This window comes from Petromyzon marinus, chromosome 13 (genome assembly GCF_048934315.1).
Source record: "Petromyzon marinus isolate PM22_M1 ecotype Great Lakes invasive population chromosome 13, UKy_Petmar_22M1.pri1.0, whole genome shotgun sequence".
Lineage (NCBI taxonomy): Eukaryota > Metazoa > Chordata > Hyperoartia > Petromyzontiformes > Petromyzontidae > Petromyzon > Petromyzon marinus.
In genome coordinates this window covers 2,385,153-2,409,983 of record NC_133679.1, presented here as the reverse complement: position 1 = coordinate 2,409,983, position 24,831 = coordinate 2,385,153, and the positions used below count along the sequence as shown (strand labels likewise).

Genomic DNA, 24,831 nt, shown 5'->3' with positions numbered 1-24,831 from the left:
GCGGTCGCACCACGGTGGCCATCGAATCTTACTCACAGGGGTGGTGGGGGGTAGGGGGGAGCGGGGGGGGGGGTGAAGGGGGGGTTACACGCTTAACGGTCACCCAGCTCATTGACCTCCACCTGATTGGAAGAGACAGGGAGACGGGGACGCGCGCTTTGTTGACGAGAGAGAGAGAGGACCTTTGTGTGACCAGTGTGCATTCGAGCCAGCGGGCCAGCGCTGCCGTCTTATCTACGCACGCGCACACACACAACGGGCCTTGTGTCGGTCTCCGTGTGCGTGGTCACCGCGTGGATATTGAACCCGGCGCGCTTCGCGACGTCGTAATTCTACACCGAGAGTAGCGGCGCCGCCTCTTTGCTTTCCCGTGAGAAGACCAATAATAGTCGTAGTCATTTGGAATGTTTCACCCAGAACAGCATGAGCGTGAGAACGTAGGAGTCATTCCCTCACCCCTCATTCCTTCACTCATTCTCACAATCCTCATTATCACACGCCTCATTCCCACACACCTCAATCCCACACACCTCATTCCCCCACACACACACCTCATTCCCACACACCTCATTCCCCCACACACATCTCATTCCCACACAGACACCTCATTCCCACACAGACACCACATTCCCACACAACTCATTCCCCACACACCTCATTCCCGCACACCTCGCAGAGTTTGAAGTCCTTCTTAAACAACGCTAAGGCATTTCACATTTCGAGTGGTTTGTAGAGAAAAGTAAAGCGGCACGTGGAATCCCAAGCAGATGGAGAGCGAGCGAACGCTAAAGCTCCCAGCAGCCGCGCGTGAGAAACCTCAACGCAGCGCAGGCTCCTTGCGTGTGCAACCACGCCGTGAAGCAACACTCGCGTCTCACACGCACGCACGCACGTACGCACCGCGGCCATCGCTACGCCAGCCACTGAGTCAACTCCGATGCAACGTGCCGAAGGCACCATCTGGGCCCCATCGCGCACTCACTCACTACGGCCAGACGGAGGTTCTGGCTACGGGGGGCAGGAGTGGGGGGGGAGATGCTTTGCTCTGTTCCGGCAAGCCACTGGGGAAAAGTGTTAAACCTACGGCTTATTTTTTTCATTAACAAGGGTTTAACACAGGCCCACACACACAGATGCAACTGAATGCACCACTACCATCCCAACGTGAATGAAAGTTAGTTCGTCTGAGCACACGCGACAGACGGTCAACTAAAGTCCGAATTGGCCGAAACGCTACGTCCAAGTAAATAGCCACTCCCATCGTTGCACGAACGGCCACTGAAATGTACATCCAAAATTTGTGGAACTGCCCCGGTGCTCTTCCCTGCCCCATTCCCTCCCCGGCGCGCTGCGCACGGCCCCCCCTCTCCTCCCGCCCCGGCGCGGGGGGCCCACCGTGCCATCTGCTTGTAGGCCTCCTCGGCGACGGCAAAGATGTGCGGGTCCATGTCGCCCATGTTCTGCCCGCTGTAGGCGAAGATGATATCCTCGCCGTAGATGGGCAGCTGCTCGTAAGGGTTGATGGCGACCAACACGATGCCTGCGGTGAGACCGACGAGCCGACTTAAGGGAAGGCGCTTGACAAGACGTCGCAACACTGAGCGGTCCGGGGCGAACCCATCTAACCCATCGAACTCGCCATCGAGTCCATTGCGCGAGCGCTTGTTGCGCTATCTCGCCCAACGGGGCCCACCTCTGTTCATCCCCGAGGCGGTGAACCTGCATGCGGTGCAAGAAAGTGGAACGTCAAACGTCAGCGTTTACATCCGATGCGCACAGCGTGGGGGGGGGGGGGTGCAGCAGTGGCAACGTGGCTCAACGTGCTATGATGTGCTCCGAATCCGGCGACACGAGTTTCGATTACCCCCCACCCCCTCCCCCGGCCGTGCCGAACGTCGGCGGTGAGCGAGAATGCAACCGGCACCTCCACGGAGCGGCAGTGATCGGAATGGTGACGTATGGTCAACCAACCACCCCCCCTCCTCCTCCCCCCCGCATGACCGACACAGCGTGGTGCGGCATTCATCGAGGAGCGCATTGACGGGGAGGGTGGGGGGGGGGCTCTATTAATTAACTTGACAATATATTATCATGAAAAAGTACGCATGTCTGCTTACGCATTTAGTTCTCAATTGATGGGCTCATCCAACTTAAGTGAGAGAAAACATTCACGTCCGTGTTTTCATGTGTTGTTTTCATGCAGTCATTGACAGTCATACGTTCAACCGACCACGAGCCGGCGTCTCTTCCGGCCGTATGAAGCGTGCGTCGCCACACGGCTGACATTTCTAATTTGCTCACAAGTGTTAACCAGGAAAGGCCCCACTGAGATGTATATCTCGTTTTCAGAAGGGGACCTGGCCACAAATGATAGCCCAATAAAGTGGCTTATCGTGTGGATATTTATAGCAGCCAAATTCTCTAAACGCATGATTCTAATTGTGGAGGGAAAAACGGGAGGACCGGGAAGAAAATCCATGCGACCACGGGGAAAGAAAGACACACAAACTCCAAATATACAGCAGCAGGCGTCAGGGTTGGGATCGAACCCACGACCTCCTGCATACCAGGCGAGGCAGTTAACATCTCACCACCGTGGCACCCTACCTCTTTGCCCTGGGCTTCGAGAAGGTGAGTAGCTAAATCAAATGTACGAGATAGTTGCGTTGTTACATTCACTATGACCGAGCTAATAAAATAAATTCACTCGACCAGAGAACAGCGTTTAACCCCAGGTGGCTTCTCACATTCAAACCCAGGATCCTAGCGGTGCCGGCTGTGAACCGTACACCCGGCCATGACAACTCTTGTGGCCTACTGATACCAGCGAGGGGGTGCGGGCCACGATGGTGACAGCTCTTGACTCACAACTGAGATGGTTGAGAGTTAAAATCCCGGTAAAGGGGTCAAGTCAACGTATTGGTCTATAAACTGAGAATTAGACAAAAAAAACATGAAATGAGTACCACCCTTGTGAAAGTCAATAGTGGTCACTCTTTCAGGGTAATAAAAACGAGGTACTGCTGCTACATTGCGCTTGCTTCAGCAACACCTCTGTTTGTCTTTTTTTCAGATTTCACCCGGATTGCGCTAGCAGCATCGCGTGCCGAGTTTGACCGTTGGGAACTCTCGCAGGGCGAGGGGAAACAATTCGTGTCAGAGGACGGCTCGTGGAGGCGAACATCACAAGCGACCACGGCTCCACACAGTAGTAGGCGGACGGCACTCTCTCACCCGATACCTGCCGCTGACAGCAACATTCATCGCATTACAGTCAAACCAATATGGCGAACTCTTGAGAGCTGACAATTAACCGATTTAACTGCAAAGGCAGTTTTAACATGCGCGTGGTTTCTTGTTTGCTTGTTATGCAGTCAAGCGTAAGTGACCGGGCTGAGAACGGCAACTCGGTACGCGACAGGACTCGGTTTAATCATCCGGAATTAAATCTGGAATCTCAGCAGTGCCAGCAGCTCAGCGCTGGGCCTTATGAGCAGCATGGCCACCCCCCGAACTCCCCCACCCGACCCCCCCCTACCACCCCACGTGACCAGCGCCCGTGACGTCCGCATGCAGCAGGTGTTGCGTGCATACCGCAGTACGTGTATATGTGGTTGGACTCGGCAAAGCGGACTTTGAGGTTGTGCAGCACGGCCGGCTCATGCAAGTAGCTGAGTGCCGTCAGATCGTTCTCTCCCACCAGAATGTCGGGGTTTCTCAGGGGCGGGAGCTGCCCCCCCTCCAGCGGGTGCTGCACCACCTGCCGCGCGGGGAGACGCACCGCACGCCACACACCGCCGTCATCATCGTCATCGTCATCGTCGTCATCGTCATCATTGTAATAGTCGTCATCATTATTATCATCATCATAGTCATCCTTGTCATCATCGTCGACGTTGTCATCATCGTCGTCGTCATCATCGTCATCATCAATTTCAACATACATACAAGGTGTCAAATCTGTGTCAGGTGTAGGCCAATCAGTTTCAAGGACAGCGCAAACATTATTGTCAAAGCATATGCTTGCATTCTTTTTACCACGAGCATGTATGGTTAACGTATACTTGATAACTTGTAGAAGGTGTCTATTTGATGCTTTAATATCTTAACACCTCTTGTATTCATGCCAGAGAGGGTAAAGCCTTTCTTATCATTCAATAATGTATCTAATGTCTGGTATCCTGTAATGTGTACACCAACAATATCGCTGTGCCATGCCTCTTGGACTCAGGGCAGAGATGTATAATTTAGATCTCAATCACGCTTTCTACAAACGCAATTAAATGAACTACTTTAATCTTGTGTAATATAGAGAGTGGCCATCTGTGTGTGTGTGTGCTGGTCGTCTGTGTGGGCCAACACCAGTGACGATCAGTCCTGGGCCTCCCTTAAGTCGACTCAGCCTCAGACGAGTACCCGGTGCGGTGTTGTAAACACCAGCAGTGAGGTGACAAAGGTGGCCGGGCGTGGTGCCGGCCACCCACCCACTGGCGTGCCGTGCCGGCCTTCGTAGGTTATCGCTAACGGCACTTGCCCCTACAGTGTGTGAATGCCACAGGGAGATCGTTGGTGTTGGTGGTGCTGCCCTGTGTGACGTGTGAAGGGTGCGCGACTGACCCTGCCATCTTCGAGCCTAAGCTGCAGCAGGCGGTCTCCGTCGCGGTAATCCTGGCAGATCTCCGCCGACACCCACACCTCGTCCGCATGCGGGATCCATACCTTGGTGAGCTGCAACGAGGCCACGCACGCGCACAGATGCGTATACACGCTTGAGCACCTCTTGCTTGTGTGAGAGTCTACATAAATAAAATAGTGTTGACCTTCATCAATCCACTGGTGGAAGAAGGGCTCCCTCCCATACTTCATCCTCAATGACAGCCACTGTTCACTGTTTTCTTTAAAGCTGATCGTACCACTTCATAACATTTCTTTGTCGCGGAAAAATGTGTTCCGATGCAGTATTTGCCTTGCGGTCGAAAGGGTTTGAAAATCATCGGCATACCGCTAGAATTGGCAGGTAGGGGGCTGGGAGGCGAGCGCACCATTAGCCACGGCGGTTGTTCGACCGTCCGCCACCGGGCTCGGTCGGTGGCGGTTTGGCGAGAGGGAACCAAGACCCATCGAGCTCGGCCACTGACGTTAGCCGCAGTCGCGAACCAAAACCGGGTCGCCGGGCTCGAAGCTCGCCGTGCCGTGCGCAGCAACCATGTTTGGGAGTTATTGGACCATACTTCACCGCGCCGGTCGGGGAAGACATCGGAGGGAGCATGGTTAATTACGGCGATGTAGTTTTCGGCGCTGCCCTCTGCTGTGCTGGTAAGCACGTGCAGGGTAAATGTACTGAAGTAGCCAACTGATGACGAATCTCCTCCCCGACGATTCAATGAATCGTCACAAAACTGGGTTCGATTTTGTCATCCAACAGGCACCACCACGATGCCTGCCAGGAGGCAGTAATTGGAATGTGATTAGAGAGAAATAAATAAACAGATGCCAAAAAAAAGGATTAAATTCACCATCTGGCAGAATGACACGTAATCCGAAGAGTGCTGGACTCACAAGTATTACAAAACAAGTAAAATTCTATATCAGTGGTCAACTTAGTTCAGAGATCGGCAACCTGCGGCTCTGTAGCTGCATGTGGCTCTTTACGGACTGCTTCATGAAGTAATGTGCGTGCGTGTGTGTGTGTATCGCGTGTCTACGTATTCACACGCATTGCGGCACTTGAAATATTGAGCTTGGTACCGAATTCGACAAAGATGGCTCTTCGTGTTATTTTGCTTGACTTAGCTCAACATCCCTCCATGGTTGATAAGAGAGAGAGAGAGAGACAGCGCCATTCTGTGGTGAGCAAACGCAAAAAGTAGTCCCGAGGTTGGGAGATTTGGGCCACAACCGTGGCAAACAAGGCTCGCGCACCGCGAGATTTTTGCCGCCAACTTGGGCGATTGGCGTTGCCCCACCGCTGGCCGGAGCCATGGACGCACTTTTACTTCAAGGCTTTTTACACACACGTGCGCGCGTGCGCGTACACAAGCGTGGGTGTTGTACGTCGTTACGCTTGCGAAGGATTCCCCTTCACGGGGCAATTATTGCGCACAAAGTGCAGTATTTAATTCCGTACTCATTCAACCAAGGCCTTCGAGGGTACGAGACGAGCCGTGTGTTAATTCCCCATGACAATTCCAACGCACGGCACGTCGGGGAATGCCACACGATCACGGATTAATTAACGCAATTTCATGCCCGACTTTCACAGAAAGGCTCCTGATTATTTTATAACCCGTGTTCCGCTATCACTCCTGTTATTAAAGCAACCATTTTTTTGGCAAGGGTACCTCACTTAATACAGCACAGGTAGCAGGGCGAGAGCGTCTTGGCAGCTCTTGCACGAGTTCAAATTCCAGCCAGCGTTGACACATCACCATCGCCAAGAGCAATAACAGGACATTTTACTGCGGTCAGTAAAATTAAGCATTGCTTGCTGATGTTAAATAACTTGTGACAAGCCAACAACGGACTGGTCATCGCCATAGCAATGTGCGTCTCCCAAGTGTCCCTGTGTCCCTGTCCGTTTCTCCTTCCTTCGATGTGCACAGGTATTGAGACGGCTCCGTCAATATGAAACGGCATCTCTGCAGGCCGCTCAGGTCAACGGATAATTCACAACACACTGGGGCCCATTCACATCAACAGATCGAAGTCGAGGAGCAGCCAGACCGAGCGGCACATCACAACTCCATCTGCAGACACCTAACAACGTATCTCTCCAAGCAGCTCACGTCCCCAATTGATACCCTAAACAACAAAAACACCGCGATAGACACTTCACTCACACAATCTGTTGGCCTACAAAAGCAGGTAAGTAAACCGACGCCGTGACCCCCCACACCACTATCAGCCCTGTGCACGGCTCTCTTCGCCGTGCCCACTGCTCTGCACCGAGTGACCACCGACACCCGCTGCCATTGTTTGTGATTCTCCGCGCTCGCACAAAACCAAATGCCACCGCTCATCAGTCAAGCGCCCAACTGCTTGGGCGAACCGTTCCCTCGCCAGCTCAACTCAAAGGCCCTTTAATGCCCCGCCCCCTGTGAAAACAGATGCTGCCTCGTGCAGCGTCGAGGATCCCATGTAGCCCCTTCCTCCCAATCATCATCTTTCCTGACCCTCTGTTCCCTTTGATCCATTCCTTTTACTCTGAATTCCCAATATTTCCTGTTTTTATTTTGTCCACACATTACTGTACATCCTTGAGTCCTCTCCCTACCCCGTGGTTAGCCACGGGCAAAATGTAGTTCTAGAACGGATACTTCACTGTTACAACAACTACGAGCATCGGTTCTAACGTCCGATTTGTGCAAACTAAAACATAACTGTTGTCGAGTCACCAGCTGATGCTGCGATGAGATGGGACTTTGGTATTTCATGTGAACGATGCTCTTTTTAAATGTGGTGGAATTGTCACGTGACTGGCCATGCAAGCTGCCCTCCAACGCAGCTGTGGCCAGCAGCACGTGTTCACGACTACTCAGCCGGCATTTGCGCCTACGCAATGCGGCATCATAAATGTCCACTTCCAATATGCGGCAGCCACCGAACACGATTCTGAATGAGAACGGGTTGTATGTACGTATGTTGAACTTCTATTGCACAGTACGTAGCCAACCATGCTAATCGGAGGTGCGTGGGAAAGGACAACAAACTAAAACCAAAAATGAATTCTAAAGAAATTAGTTTTCAATCTAAAATTTTTTAAAGCACAGCTCCAGTGGCTTCTTAATATCGGAAGCAAGAGCATTCCAGACGGCCACACAAGCGCATCTGAAAGCACGAGATGCGGTGAACGTCTTGGTTCTATGCAGTGACCGTCCGGTTGGTTTGATACGTGACTGCCATCGGACGTTTACAAACAACGTGAGCGAACGAACGATATTGACTTTGGATTGGAGCGAACGTACCCGCCACTTTAGAGTGGTAGATCGCAATTATAACAAACCTGAAAATAGCACAGATTTCCAGGTGCGACTCAAGAGAATAAAAGGTGGCAGAAAGTAAACGTGACTGAGTCTTCTGACGTTGATGCGATCTGAAATAATGAAAAATGTCATGATTTGAGATTACTCTGCCCCATGTTGCAGGCCTACGAAAAATGTTGCTTTGGGTTCAAATTTTAAATCCCGTGACATATAGGAATGGATATACCGGCACTTTAAGAGGTCCAAAGTCAACGAAAAATGTCAACGTTCGATGGCCCGTAACTCTGAGAAAAGTTAATCTCGAAACGTTAAACTTTGACCCGGAGTGTCTCTCACAGAGTCCCGCGACTTCTTAATGTCAAGAAGGGTTTGACGGCGACGCCGATTCCTGCTGAGATGGCTGGAGCGGAATGAACCAGGAATAAATCACGCGTGCGTGTTTTTTTTCTGAACGGCATGGTGGGCAATAATTTGTGTTGCATCAAGCAGCTCCTTTAGCCCCCATGAGGTTAACTGCCTTTCGTGAAATACTTCGTACTTTTGTCTCGCCAATCCACTGCTGGATGAACGCTTCCTTGCATGCCACACGGCCCGTGAAGGATGTTATGACCGTACTTCACCGTGCAGGCCAGGACGCGTTGGTGAAGGTGACAGGAGGCATAAGAGCGAGTGTCGTCGTCTGCACTTGAATACCAAGTAAACACAAGGCCACGGGAGTTTGTATCATTGCCAAAGTAACGCTTACTGCATCGAGCCACGCACCTTGCAGATCGATGTGGCCTTGCTGGCATTACAAAAAGGCGCACTCAGGGATCGGCTTTGCCAGTACAGTGCCTTTGAATGAACAGGCGACACCCTGCTGACGAGACGCACTCGCGTCGAAGCGAGTCCACGAGTTTACCCTGCTTAAAATAATGTGAGCACGATGCGCTGGGTCAGAGGTTCCCCCGGTTCATGAGATACATGTTACTTCATTTCTGAAATGAAATAAATCCCCGAGCTTGTTTATTTATTTAATCCGGCATCAGCCGCAATTTGCTCCGGCAGGGGATTATGTGGTGTGTGTTTTATTGTTTGATCAAATCACCTGCCATGCACCCAATAATCATCAGATCTCAGAAGCCAAGCAGGTTCTGGGCCTGCTGTTTTTCTGCCTTGCCTAAGCCTGGATTTGGTGTAGATAAATCGTCAGTATATAAGTATGCAATTTATACTTACATACTTTATTTATGTTTAATGTCACTTGTTTTCTCTATTTTGCCCTTCTATCATTTTTGTGTGTATTGTGTTGCTGTTGAAATTTGCTGACCTGCCCCAAACTGGGACATCTGTGACAAACACCTTCATAGAGCTCACCGGACTCCTCCTCCTGCAGTCGAAAGATTCTGATTCTGGATAAAACCTTGTGAGGGCGACTGCCACGCACAGACTGTCATACGGTTGCAGAGATTCGTGGTGAGCAACAGAGGGCAGTGCAGGAAACGCCCCTGATGTTCTGTACCATTCTTGAGCCCCGCACCACCGATTAGCACAGTTGGCTGCGTACGGTGCGAAAGAAGTTCAACGCACGTACGTACATCTATGGCTCCACGCCTACACCAATCCACACCTACACCAATCCACACCTACCAGTGTGGTAAAATCATCATGATCCATGGGCAGATAGCCCGTAGGTGTCCATTGCACATTCCATGATGCGTGAAACATGGTCAAACAATCCCTACAACAGATACATCAGGGGAAGGCCTTCATCCGGCAGTGGATTGACATCGGCTACGCGGCCTCCCTGAAACTCTATTCGGGAAACTGCCTGAGGAATTTTACCTATCCACCCAGCACGCACGCACCCATGCCTGCACACACCCAGGCCACATTGACTCAGGAATGAAAGCGACAACAAACGATATCTATCACCACGGTTCCTCTCGAATAACGATGCGGTCCCCCCCCCCTCAACCCAAGTGCTGGCACAACATGCACGCAAATCGCTTTGCACGCACGGCGAGCAGATTACAAGCTCATAACCTCAGCAGTCACGCGCGCCAGGATCTTGTACAGTTTCACGGGGAGCGATTAGTAACTGACACGCAGCACTCACGCACAGCCATTCCTGTGTGCAGCAACAGTGCATAGCTCTAACCTTTGCGGCTCACCCACATCTCCTCTCTCGTACACCTGCTCGTGCTGCTCTTATACACGGTGGCGAGATGTTAACCACCTCGCGTGGTATGCAGGTGGTCGTGGGTTCGATCCCAACCCTGACACCTGATGTATATTTGGAGTTTGCGTGTTCTCTCTCCCCATGGTAGCGCAGAATTTTCTCAGGATCCCCTGAATTTTTCTTCCACAGTCAGTAACGTGTCGAGAGCATTTGGCTGCTATAAATTTCCAAACGATAAACCACTTTGTTGAGCTATCATGTATGGCCAAAGTCAAGGTGATTTCCTGCTCCAATGAGTATTGACACAGTGCTCGCATTCCTATGGCAGGGGCAAGTCTACTGCCGACTTTCCCATAAATCGGTACCTTTTATCGACCCCGGTGGGATGATTGGCTGAATCAACCCCCCCAAGCATGTTTTTGACTGGCGAGTTTCATGCTGTAGGCAATTGACTATAGTCCGAGCCACCCGGCCACACGCGGGGAAATTATTATGGAAGCATGGCAAAGGAAACTGACAACAATTGAATGAAAAGAGGCTTAGTATACAATGGATAGAGTATAAGCTGACAAACATCAAATGTGTTCATGGATTTGACTGTACATAGAATTGCGTGCACGAAAATGGACAGACGCGCAGACGCAGAGACGCACAGATGACACACAGACACACTGACGCACAAAACGCAGAGACGGACAGACACACAAAATGGACATACGCACAAAACGCACAGGGGCACAGATGCAGAGCCACACAGACGTACAGACGCACGTTGGGAAATTACACGGAAATTCTGCAAAGGTCAAATCGAACCAAAATTGAACCACAAACTCCGCTTGCCCTCAAGCCGGCGAGGTCCTCAGCTGCGCCAATCGGCTCCTCTCCCGTGACATTAGACCAGCGGGACACGGTGTCCAGACAAGCTGGGCGAGACCGAAACCAACGTCGGGGCCAGCGCGACTCCGGTGCTCACTGACCGCGTCAAACGGAGAACACCGAAGGGAAAAGCACAAATGCGCGTCGACGCATACGCACGCACGCGCCAAAGTACATTTTGCTCTGGAGATGAAATGATCTCCTTCTTTATTGTGGCATTTGTGAATGATCCGTGCACACGTCAGCAACAATGGCAGTAAGTAGATGTGGCCCACAGAGATAAGCCGGTCTGCGTAGAACACCGATAGCTCAGGAAATACATCCGGCAGAGACTACAAATTGCATTTCACCCAACCTGTCCCCAGTTCAGTCCCCCCCACCCCCCGATGAGAGAAAATAAAAAAAATAGACAATTGCCAATTCAACAAATGGATATTTTCATGGAATTCGTACATCATATCTGCGTGGTTCGTGACATTCTGATGAGACTGCAAGGTATTCCCCCCGTTCCTGCTGAGCATGGTAGTTTCAATGTTTTGACCGATTACATCGTTCACCTTCCGACAAAAGGTTGTCAACGTGGCTGTCTTAGACATTCCTAATTGCTAGAATAGGTTGACGTTCCTATGCGTCCAAACCCAGAATCATAGCACACAGGTATGGACCATGCCGTGGGTATGCAAATTAAAATGGCCACGTCAATAATTTAAGTCAAATTAAATCAATCACGAGGAAGTTCTCAAAATGATGATGTGTGTGCAATGCGATCATTGCCAGAATTATGGCACAAGACGGAGTCTGTAGATGGCACAGTGGTCTGTGACGAGGTGTGTGTTAGTGCAGCGGTCAGCGAGCTGCGCTACGAACCCGGCGACCCGAGTTCAATTCCTGCTCACGGCCAACACCAATGACGGATTATCTGAACTGGTCCAAAGCCCCATTAGCTCGACTCGGCCTCAAACGAGTACATGGGTGCGGTGTGTAAACATCGCCATTGGGGAGACAAAGGCGGCCGGGCGTGGTGCTGACCACCCACCTCCTCGTGTGCCATGCTGGATTTCATGTGCGACTCGCTAACAGCACTTGCCCCAACAGGCTGTTAAGGCTGCACGGGGGATCTTTGTCTTTGATGATATGCGGGGTCTGTGACGGAGGTAGGTGTGTGTGTGTGTGTCCCTACCAGACCAGGCGAGCGCGTTTATTTGATGGGAGGGTGGTTGGGGGGTAATTGCTTGTGAATAAAAGATGGCCTTCCCGGAAAAAAATAGGGCGGCCAGAAGGCAGATGGTTAAATCTCTGCCTGCTCGCATCGAGCCGAGCTCGCATCGAGCCGAGCTCGTGTGGCAGCACTAACGAGGCTCTGGGCAGCGACCAGGGTCGCCACCTTTTCCACGGCAAAGCAAACCTGCACGTGTCTCTCGGTCGACACAAGGTCCATTCTCAAAACTGTGCAGTTTACCGCGGTGAAGTTCAACGCAGCAACACCGGTACCGGATCTTGGCCACAAATTAAATTCCTGCCGCCTGAACACCGATGCCAATTCCTGGATTGTCCGGGGTCCAACCCATGGTGAAGGCATTTTGTGCCATTTCAAGTTCGTGAAGCCTCCGTGAGATACCCTGGATTGGCAACCGCTCAAGGGCAGTCAATGTCAGTCGGCATCGCCCCATTCGTTACACTGGCCCCACAAAGCGTCTCTATCACGAGCCGAGCCCAGGCACACTGAACATTCTCTCAATGTTTATCAGCGTGGCCTGTGGCTGCGCTGCATGCACGTAATTGTTTTCGCACTCAGTGCCATTAGCAATACGTTAGGCGCTTAGTTTTTTTTGTATTATAAATATAATCGGAGATTTCATATTTTACAGCTTCACACAATTGCATACGTTATTAATATATTCCTGCAACCAAAAAAACCCAGGTTAATTTCTATTTCCATGCATTTTTTACAATCCCTTGTAAAATTCCACAATACAATGTAAACTCATGATTAGAGAGCGGTGCCGGGTTTCCTGGTCGCCGTGAACATTATGATCAAGGGTCCGATAGCGAGCGGAGGGGGGGGGTAGAGTGGCTGGAGTGGCCCAGCGGTGGAAGGCGATGCCTGCTGCCGGTGACCTTAGCAGGGATTTCAAGTCACAAGTTGATTTGGTGCAGCAAGGTGCCAACTCCAACAAGCTGGCATAGATATTCATTCGTAAAAGAGATCCGCGTCGCCAAGCTGACAAAAGCTCAGCTTCTACTCCTTCCCCTCTCCTCCCTCCACTGTTTCGCATCCACTCCGAGCTCACAATGCACACCTCAGCAGCTGTACCTCTTCCCAAGTCGTTTGCCGTTACATCTCGTGGTTCCCGATACGGTTGTTTTAGTCGCTCGATTGAATTTGCATCACTTCATGCTCACCTCCTCTCCAACCGTTCGTTACCTGCTCATTTTATTTTGGTGAGATTTGGCTGTTTATTTTGTTATCGTTGTTATTGTGTGTTTTTCAAGCACCGTTTTTGCACCTGCTATTTTTTTTTACCATGATGCCCGAAGCTTCGTTAATCAGAGAGGTGGGGGGGGGGATATCATTGGCACGGCATTCTTACACATTCTTTATCGCTGACAAAATTACCCTTTTAAATTCCATACTCTCCGGGGAGCCAGAACAAACAATTTAAGGGGCGCATGACGTGTACTTGGCAACATCCAGGAGGCTGGCCTGTTTCATTTGTTTCATTTGTACGGAGAAACATTACAGGCAGTGGCCCGGGATACACAGGCATAGCTAGCAGTGAGTGGGCGCCTTGATGCAGTTTTGTTAGCTAATAGAACAGACTCATGTTTTGTAAACTATACTTTTTTTATTTTAGCAGGTAAGGCCCACTGAGCTATATAGCGCTTTTTCACAAGCGACCTAGGCAGAAATGAAAGCTCAACGAAGTGGCTTGTCATGTGGAAATTTATAGCAGCCAATTACTCTAAACGCACGTTGATTCTAAATGATTTGGAGGGAACAACCGGAGGATCCGTAGAAAAATCCCCGCAAAAACGGGGAGAGACACGCAAACTTCTTCGTAGGATTGCTCCTACTACTGTAAACAATCTCAAGGATCTACGTCTAATCCATCGCTGTGATCAATGTGTCCGATCTAAACGGATCAGGGTAGAAATTAGGTTGACATATGCCCACAAATCTGGCTGTTGCCTGATGAATCTAGTTGTAATTACTGGAGAAACGTTGTACTCAGATTGTAAATGTTGTGGCTTTGCTCTAAAAATACACCCAAAAAAACCTCTATTATGGTTGATATTGGTTGCGAAAGCCTACGTGTTAAACATACATTATTGTATCTTCGTGCAGACTGATTGCCGAAAACACAACTTAACGTTGGCAACTGAACATACTGCTGCCGGCTATTTGTCTAGAGAATGCAAGTGAGGATATTGGTACCGGAGGACCCAGAACTATACACGAAGAGGTGGCCAGAGAGATGCCCGCGGGCACGTGTGAAACATTTCTACAATCGGGAGCGCCTCTGTGACCGACGAACGAAGGACACACGTCTGCAGGCAGCAGCAGCAGCTGGTGCTGGAGGAATACGCCCCAAGCAAGAAGACGAGCCGCGACCAATGTGACAATTAGAAGAGAAAAAACAACTACAGCCATCGTCCGCTACTCACATTGAAAGCACCCGTGCCACCCCAGGGCAGGTGCGCTACCAGTGGCACGCACGCCGGTGTGCACGGAGCGGGTCGACAGCAAGGCGCACGCACCACCTGTGCACCACCTGTGCACTACCAGTACACCACCTGTGCACTACCAGTACACCACCTGTGCACCACCTGTGCTCCACCTGTGCACCACCTGTACACCACCTGTGCACCACCTGTACACCACCTGTGCACTACCAGTACACCACATGTGCACCACCTGTGCACCACCTGTGCACTACCAGTACACCACCTGTGCACTACCAGTACACCACCTGTGCACCACCTGTGTACCACCTGTACACCACCTGTGCACTACCAGTACACCACCTGTGCAATACCAGTACACCACCTGTGCACCACCTGTGCACTACCAGTACACCTGTGCACCACCTGTGCACTACCAGTACACCACCTGTGTACCACCTGTGCACTACCAGTACACCACCTGTGCACTACCAGTACACCACCTGTGCACTACCTGTGCACCACCTGTGCACCACCTGTGCACCACCTGTGCACCACCTGTACACCACCTGTACACCACCTGTACACCACCTGTGCACTACCAGTACACCACCTGTGCACTACCAGTGTACCACCTGTGCACCACCAGTACACCACCTGTGCACCACCTGTGTACCACCTGTGTACCACCTGTGCACTACCAGTACACCACCTGTGCTCCACCTGTGCTCCCCACTGAGCCCACTTGCCGTGTTTTAGCCAATCGGTCCGTTACCGCGAGGATCGCTCCTCCACTCTGCGCCGTTGCCAGAGGCTCGGCTGCCATCTGCCGCCTCGTAGCATTTTTCCCGCAAAACTTCTTCCACCGAGGCCGATCCCGGCATCGCCCCTCGCCGGCTGTCGGCAAGTCCACTAAGCCCCAGATGGCGCTGTACAACATCCGCCCACCCTCTCTTTAGCCCGCAACAACAGCCCATGGAAGAAGCGTTCCTCTTCTTTCCCACACACATAACAATCCAAAGCCCTTTGTCAATCCACTGCTGGATAAAAGCCATGTTACACATTGGGGGGGGGGGGGGAGTGGTTTGACCATACTTCACCATGCTGGTCTGTTGTTCATATATCGCTCGCCACTGATGTTAGCCTTGGATGGGAACTGAGCTCAGGTTGCTGCTGGGTTCAGAGGGCGGTGCGCTAATCGCTACGCCACCGCCCCATCCTACATATGTGCGTAGAAAGGAAGATCCCCCGTTCAGCCGACACAAACTGTCGGGGTTATCAGAGAATGCTGTTAGTGAGCTCCTATGAAAGCCGGGATGGCACGCGAGGAGGTGGGTGGCCAGCAGCACGCCCGGCCGCCTTTGTCTCCTCAGCAGAGATGCACTCGGTACTCATTTAAGGCTGAGTAGATCTAGGAGAGGCGCAGGACTGTTTAAAATAATCGTCACTGGTGTTGGCCATGAGTGGGAATCGTATTTGGGTCGCCGGGTTGGTAGCGCAGTACGCTAACCACCACGTGACCGCCGCCCATGCACATATGCACACAAACGGTTAAGCGCGAGCGAAGATTGGTTGTCGAATTGACACGAGAGGGCAAGGCATTTCACAACAACTGCCGGTGTTCATTTAACCCTTTCTTATTTCGACGACGTTCACTAAAGTAAAATCGCTTTATCGGTACCGAGGCTCCCACAAGGCCATGGCACAGTTTGGCGCTGGCCATGGTAGAGTGCGGCGATCGTGTCGCTACAGTTCTCTGCGGTGAATACAACGTCTTTAAAAACAGCGGCGCTACTACGCCTCTCTAAATACAATTTGAGCCGAACCGCTCGCCCGTTCCAAAATTCAGCGGTGAACGGGACCACCGCACCCTGCGACTTGCAGACGTCTCGGCCGACTGCCCCACGGCTCCGTGAGCTTCTCGAGCAGCGCTCCCGACCTCTCGCCCAGCCGCACGCAACCCCCTACCCGCTCGAGGCTCCGGACGAACGAGCGAGAGTGTCCACCGGACCCGGGAAAAGGTCGTCCCGTGAAATGGACCGGAGCCAGCGATCGAAGTGCAAGTCTGCAGAGAGCGCGCAGCAGAAGCAGCAGCAGCAGCAACCACTCGGCGTGGCTGCGCGTGGCACGCCAGCAAAGACATCGATGCTTGCTTAATATTTAATGTGAGGATTTACCACATTCATTTATAATTTATTTACTTTTCTTTACTGTTATTTACACGAGGTACTTTTCCTTTCTTTGGTTAGATAATTCATTACACTTTGAAGACGCACCTGAAGCGTTTAAAACATTCCCAAGATGTTTTTTAGATAATATTTTATTTGCCCACGACCAAATCTAACATAGCTTCGGCCGTGCCATAGCGTGTTCGCCGTTCGTTGCAGAGGTTCACAGTTCGATTCGAGCGACCACCCTTGTTACTACCGCGGTGGTGTGTATTCACCGAAATAATGGCACGCACCATCCGCTTCATAGTGAACGTGAAATATCCCGTGACGCCATTCGTCACGAGATCTTTAAATCGCACCAACCGTGCGAATCGCTCCGCCGATTAGCACGGTTGCTTACGTACGGTGCGAAAGAAGCTCAACGTACGTACATACAAGGGTAGGCGTCAGGATCCAAATTCGAGAGATTACCCGCAAATGACTCAATTGAACCATGAACAGCAACAACGTGGTAAGACCCTCATGGGAAAGAGTCATGATACTCAGTGTGACTTTCCTGGGTAAATGGGGGTAGGATAATAGTTTACAGGAGTAGTGTGAGCAACCATGAGAGAGTGAACAGAGGGAGATGCGAGCGATTTGAGAGCCGAGGATGACGTCATGTCACGGGGGCTGTAAGGGGGTACCTTCGGGAACTAAGGCGGGTCCGAGCTAGGGGTAGAAGCTGCTAAAGGGGTACTTAAGCGGGACCCCCGTGACGAAGGCGTGGTCGTTGTGGGGAGCCAGAGCAAGGATCGGCTGGAAGAGGTCTCTCCCTCCTCGTCGCCGGGCGGTGTTGGATGAACCCCCGTCCCGGGCAGATGAGCGAGAGAGCCCCAGGGGATAGCCGAGGGTAGAAAATTATAGTGTTCAGGGTCCGGGGCAAGGACCAAGAATAGAGAGCACCTACCTCTGGTGTGAGTTAGAGCGCTGTGTGCACCAGTGTTAATAAACGGCATCAGCCCTTACAGTAAATGCCGTCTCCGTGGGGTCTTACGGCACAACAATAGTAATAAGCTGATCACGGATCACTGATTGGATGGGAGAGCTCCCGTGCAATAACGGGCGTTCATAGACGGCAGAGCTACGCTCTGGGGATCAAATGCCATTATTGTACTGCACCTCTGTGGTCACATCTACGCTCCCTGCCTTTTCAAACCTACAATGACCAAGGTGGTGAAATATGGTCAAATAACCCCCACGGTCCTGGGAGCCAGGTACTGACCAAGGTAGCGTCGAGCTGCCACGGAGCAAAGCAATATCAGTGTGATGACAAACAAGTCAACACTCACAGTAGTCTCCCTGCTGACAGGGCGGGGGGCGTACCATGAGAAAACATTTCACGTTCCCTTAGCAGGAGGGGGCAGCCTCTCCACACGACGACCTCTCTCCAAGTCCCGACGTATTAATCTTCGCGACAATCTCCTCACGGGGGGGGGGGGGGGCAAAGGCAAACCTGGACTCGACGGCGGGGAGGGGGGGGTTGTCCTTTCACATTCCACGCAAAACTCTATGTCAGGAGCCACAAAAACCGTAGCTTCACTTTTGCAGCTACGCGTTACCTCGACAATATTTAACAGCAAAATGCAAACCAACGACGGCCGTGCTAGGAGCGGGCTGTTGCACCGGTGCCAATGCAACTGGCGGCAATGCAACCGGTGCAGCTGCACCACCTGGGGCCCTGCTTTAACGTCAGCGTGCGATCCGCGGGGCCCGGTGTCCCGATGGGCCATCGCGCACCGTGCGGCGGCCCCTTTGTCCGCCCAACGCCACGGACGATTGCGCTCTCTGATTTACGCGTTTGACGCCACAAAAGCGCGGCCACGTCGAGTGAGCGGTTTTTGCGCGGCGCGGGTTAAACGCAATTTTCACAAGTCGCCTTCGGGCAATTTCTGGCTTCCTCCCGCAGGGCGGCCCAAAAGTCAGGACACGGTGGGTTGTAATATTTATTTTTTGTTTCAATCATTTTAGCAAATGTTCAAATTTACTTCCATTGACATGAATGCGTGCGTGACTTTCCTTCTGTCGTGAGTTGAGAAGGGTTTTTTTTAAATTTAAGATTAGAACTGTGTAATCTTTAAAGATTCATCCATTAGGTATGGTCTCAGTTCATGCAGGGCTTATGGTCGAGTTTTGTAAACGACGCATCTGAGGTGACTGCACAGGAAAAATTTAAATGTATGTTATTAATGGATTAAATATGAACTTCAAGAATAAACAATTAAATTTTTTTAATGCGAGTGTTAAAATGAATGAAATAACCCTATGTGTCCTGACTTTTGGGCCAACCTGTGTGTATATTTAGATTTATCAGAACTGTCAAAGGAGGACCCTATCGAAAATGAGCCTTAAGACTCGGGGTAAACAAATTCATAACACCACGAACAGCACCTCTTACCCACGTGTGTACATCCATCCATTCATTCGTATAAACCATTCACACGTGCAGGGGCATTACAGGCTCCTTGTGGAAACGTGGCATCCATCAGGACACGTAGTGCCTTCACGCGTTTCTCATGAGCGGCAGGAGGCCTCAAACTCCTCTTTGAAATCACCCCCACTACTCCGACGACCCTGACATCCCCCTGCCAATGGAAATGTGACATTTCCAGCGCCCCAAAACGTCGCTCGTTATATATACTTCGAACTCGAACGCCACAGTGTCACTGACGGACGCGTTGCGTTGTCTTGCTGCTTGTCCTGTTCCACCAATGCCAGCGAAGTATCGCCATACACCGTAATTTGTTCAAGTCTGTGTTCAAGCGCACGTCTTGCGAAGTGTTTAAGAGTAGCCTCCTTAAATGGACAGCTCAAGTTTGTTTTCCGAAATTCCAGTGTTACTAAGAAGGCATTTGATATTCTGCCAAAACCAAGTATTCATTCAATATATTAAAAAAATGCAAATGCCAACTACTGTACTTGTTTTTTTTGGAGGGCACAGGAAGACAGGCCTGTAGTACAGTGAAAGCAGTGTGGGTAGGGGGCACGTCTGGTGCGCCTACCAGTCAGCCAACTCTTGAGACCTCCTGTCAGCGAGCTTTCGACACTTCACGTGGCCTCACAGTGCACCTGGCCTGGCACAGGCGTCGTGGCGACGTCACCCTCACTTAGTGACGAATGGCGGCTATTGGTATTGGTGTGGGCATCTTGATTTGTGAGGTTGTGTAGTGTGTACGTGCTTCTATGAATGCACGTAAAGGTTTGTGCGCACGTCCACGTATGTGCATACAGTAGTACATGGGTGCTCGCTAACAGCACTTGCCCCCAAGAGGCTTCCATGGGGGATCTTTGTCTGTGTCTTGCGTGTGTGTCTATATTTGCGCTGACGTCGCGTAGACATTTCCAAACTGGTAATACCTCCGCCACGTCCTCAGAGCACCGGACAGCAGCACTGTGGCATAGCGAGATTTATGCCGTCATTAGAAAGCCAGACAGTGGCCAGCCGAGGGCCTGGGATGTAGCGCCGCATCCACTCCCGGGGCGAATGGCAAGGCTCTGCGGTTGAGCTCAGAGACCTGGCAACTCCTGCAATGTTCCAACGTAACCTGATTACCGCAAGACCAACAACGGCAGCAAAGCTTATCGTAGAGTCGTTGTGCCACCAGACGAAGCCTCGCGACAGCTCAACCCAAACATCCGGAAACTTGTCAAATCACCCGGTTGGCATTCCCGGCTTCCTGACACCTGGGGAACATTAAGCTGCTTGCTTCTGCACCTGACGGCGTGTTCACGGGCCACGGGACGAACGTTGTTCTTTTGTTCTGAAGACGTCATTTGCGTCGCGGGAGTATTTATGTACGTTAGAACTTCTTTGGCACCGTGCTAATTGGAGGTGCGGGGGAAGGACCACAACTAAAAAAAGAGCAGTTCTAAAGAAATTAGTTTGTCAATCTAGATAATGATTTAAAAGTGCACAGGTCCAGTGGCTTCCTCATATCGGACGGAAGAGCGTTCCAGATGGCCGCAAAAGCGCATCCGAAAGTGCGCGGAAGCCGGTGTTTCAAGAAAATAAAGAGCGAGTTTGGAAATGGGAGCCAGATGCTACCTCGGGGACATAATTCCTTGCATTCCGGAAGAAACCATCTTAGCACACCGACAAAGAGCTGTCTGCTTGACGAGCCACTGCCTGTTGCGTCAGCAGCCAAGCGTCTACGGCTCCTGCAGGCGTGCGATCTGGACTCACGCTTTAGCCGGCGTGCAGGTGGCGATGGCAACTCGGAATCCAAACGCTGCCCATGGAAACGGAGGCGTGTGAAGATGTCAGGGATGACAGCGGCCAAACCATTTCTCCTGCTTCGAGCGGCAGAGAGACCCCACGTGGATATGCCAAACGCAGCAACACGGTAGGCAGTCGTGTTCACTGGAATAACACGTGTGCTGTACATCCCTTTTTGCCAAACATGCGCAGACACATAGAAGTACAGTACAACAACAAATGTTGCTGCACTGCCCGCCACTGCCCGCCACTGTCCACCACGTACCCCAGCAGTCCTATGGCACGGTGATCGAGGTTGAACCGCTGCTTAGCTTCTAAAATCATATGGGTGCATTCCGAATGATTCGGTCATAGGCAGTAATCGTAATACAACTACCTGGCAATACTGTACACACCAATTGTTGGCAATACAACTGCTGTTAAAAGTGTCACTGATTAACACGCATCTCTAATAATTCTCGTAACATTATTAGAGATAACGACCGACTCGTTAGTGTATTAGGTCACTGAGCGACGCTTCTCCCAGACAGGGCTGTCAATCACGGCAGCATCCCGAGCTGAAATGACAACGCCACTGCGATTCTCTAGGGGCGATACACCCTACAGCTGTGACTGGCGCCAAGTCCTGTCGCAGCCACCGATTTGATTCCCCGCCAGAGCCGTTCGTTACGCCCGCAGTGAAAGTCAAGAGCATCCACGGCACTGTGCGCCGTGAGCGAAGGAACAAGATGCACTGCTACGTTGTTATAAAGTTGAACATTTTTTGCAACAACAAGAAGAAAAAACCATAACAGAAACATCAATCATAACCATGTCAAGCTGCGGTTGCCTCCGTACTATTTGAGAACATTTTTACAATTAACTTTTATGAGCTCTCACGCAGGTTTAAATACATAACACGAGGTGAAATACTGAATCGGTGAAAGACACTTAAATAGGAATACGACAATACTGTAATTACCAAAGGCAACTTTTAATTTATTAACAAAGTGCTTTTCGGAGCATCTCTAATTATGTATTATGAATGATGGCAATAGGTTGTTTACTCATAACATATTATTCCTTGCATGCGAAGACTATATAATTTTCAGTTAAAAGTCAAAATGCCGGTTGGTACAAAGTGTCACATTTACAAAGCCAGAAAGAAATACGATGGGGGATTGAGAGATGAATACACAAAGGCATTAACTGATTGTTCTACAAACGTTAATCACATTACAAAACTAACCAATGTCGTGCCATAATCAGCCAGCCCAGGTGGCACCGGCAGACCCCCTGACTGGCAGTCGGAAGGTCATGAGTTCAGATCCTGGCTGTGGGTAGGCTCAGCCTCTAGTTACTTCAGGATTAGATTTTGTATTCTGGCAACATTTGTGCAACATTCCCTCTGGCCACTGCTCACCTGTGCCGGCGGTTATGCACATTTTCCACGCGTAACAAACGAGTCAATTGGAGACGCCATCCTGCTTCGGCGAAACCTTGACGCTCATCCGGGAGACTGCAGGGTCACGTGATGCAATGCACGCTCAGGTTTATAGACCTTTGGGAACGTGGGCCAATCGATGCTCCCTGTCAATACATTCCAAGGTGACATATTTATGCCGGGTGCCATAAAATCCCACACCAGGGTGTAAAAAAATAATCGCTATGAGTTTCCCCGGTCGCTCTCGAGGCTGGAGTCAAGCTCATCTCCCCGATCACGACCCAGAGCCAGCGGTGGAAAGTCCACATTATCATGGTGGTGGCCAGGCACTCCGCAGTGAAACCGCTCTCGGCTTTCCAGGAAGTCAGATTGGATTTTATCGATAGTGTAGGTGTGAAGGTCTTAGGGTTGCCCTCCCCCACCCTACAGGCTGAAATGTGAACTCACTATGAGTCACGCTCGTCCGCGTCTGGCTTGTGTGAAAAATATAACGCCTTAATAAAAAAATATATACAGTCCTACAAAAGCAGATATATTTATATTACGACAATACGTGCTGTTAATAATAACCTTCAACATATATGTAAACATCTCACTGCATAGAAACTGAGGGGGGTGTGGGTAAGATTCATGTAAAAGACGGGCGACGGTAACCCGGCCACGTGTCGTCTGAACGTGGAACATGGAAAAATAGAGAGTAAGATCAGAAGAAGAACATTTGTTTATACTGCAGGAGTCTGATGAGCTATAGAGCTCTTTTTCACAGATGTCCAGATGGATGGGAAGTGTGTAATGACCAAGCGAAGCTACATGGTAACTTTTATCTGCGCCCTCTGTGGGTCTCCACTGGGCCTCCGGGCGATGCCTCATATCCAGAGCGGTGCAAAGAAAAACAATAGTGGGTGATTTCCCGCTCCGATGAACACTGAAGAAGCGGTGCTCATCCCCCGGTGCTTGACCAGACTTCACGTCGGTCAATGGAGTTAAAGGGGGCGGGGGCTAAGAGCAGTTCAGATGTCCCTCACCACTGGAGTCACCCATACCCCCCCCCCCCGACCACTCTCCCATGCGTCACTGACATCAGTGGTAGAGTCGTAATAATCATGACAATTTATTACCTGCCCATGCAGGAATGCTCAGGCCGTGAGACGTTAACCGCCGCGTCACCGCTCCGCCCCACGTCTTGGAGAAGTATGGTAAAACGAGTCGCCGTGGACTGGCAGGGCGCATATAGAGGCCTTCATCCAGCCGCGGAATTATAGATTTGATCAAGGGTACTCTTCAATTCGTGAAACTACGTTTAGAATTCATAATAATGTTTTGTGGGTTAGATCGCGCAAGTATGAACGTGTCGTACCCTCCCCACCACCCGACACAGCCAGTAAGGTTTGTCACGTAAACAACGCGCCAATTAGTGACTACTACAGCCCACCGGTGCGTTGGAGAGTAAATCCACGATCAGAATCGTTATTTATCCTGCAGGAACCTTACGGGCTATGGAAGCTCTTTTTCCACACATTTCCAGTCGAGGTGGGTCAGCAATCAATCACGCGCGCACAGCCAGGAGCTGCTCCACTGCGGCGGAGTGAGTGAGGAGCTACCAACGTTCTCTACCTTCCATGGGCAAAAACATCAAATCGCCAAAATGCTTCTTTCCACGTCTGTGGCGCACTCTGCCCTGGGAGCTGAGGGGGAAAAAAATATTTTCCTTTCTTCAAAACAACGACGGTTCACGCCCTCACGTAACGGGGAGTTGAGGCATTTCGTCTGTGTTGTTGTGTTGTTTGAAATCCAATGAAGCTTTCTGATTTCATTGCTTTTGATCGACTGTATTTTTGTTTCCACCTAACTCTTGAAAACTCTTCTGCCGAATTTGTTGCAGATTAATGCACGCTCTCTCATACGGCATACAACTGGCTCAGGCCATGAATTTTATGCAAACGTTCTGGTAACATATTCTTGGTTCTTTCGGTAAAGTGACGTAGAAGGGAAATAATAAAATAATAAAAATAAAACAATAAAATTCTCACGACGTTTCGAATGCAGCACAAGCAATCGTCATCTGGTGTGAAAACCACAGCAAGAAATGTTTTAAAATCGAAATAAAAGTTCTGGTAACATTAATGCCCCGATATCTGTGCAGCAAAATTGTGCATTAAAAACAACTGCGATGATGATGAGGACGATAGTCATTGTTGTGAGAGCACCGAAGCAGCACCTGCTGCGATTTTGGCCTTAAACGGATGACGTTAGGTGCCTTGACAATGTTCACAAGAAAGGAAGTTGTCAAGCGGAGCAAA

The 24,831-nt window shown here is 50.7% G+C and overlaps 1 protein-coding gene across 5 annotated transcripts in view; it reads right to left on the bottom strand.

The window, feature by feature from the left end:
- Positions 1-24,831, bottom strand: part of MYO5A (myosin VA) — a 124,121-nt gene that overhangs the window by 69,744 nt on the left and 29,546 nt on the right. For all 5 annotated transcript variants that reach the window (XM_032953886.2, XM_032953892.2, XM_076066713.1 and 2 more), the window contains exons 2-4: positions 4,618-4,728; positions 3,595-3,760; positions 1,396-1,540 (exon numbers count right to left, since the gene is read on the bottom strand). In XM_032953886.2, the coding sequence (XP_032809777.1) occupies positions 1,396-1,540; positions 3,595-3,760; positions 4,618-4,728 (422 nt within the window). The remainder of the gene's footprint in view (positions 1-1,395; positions 1,541-3,594; positions 3,761-4,617; positions 4,729-24,831) is intronic.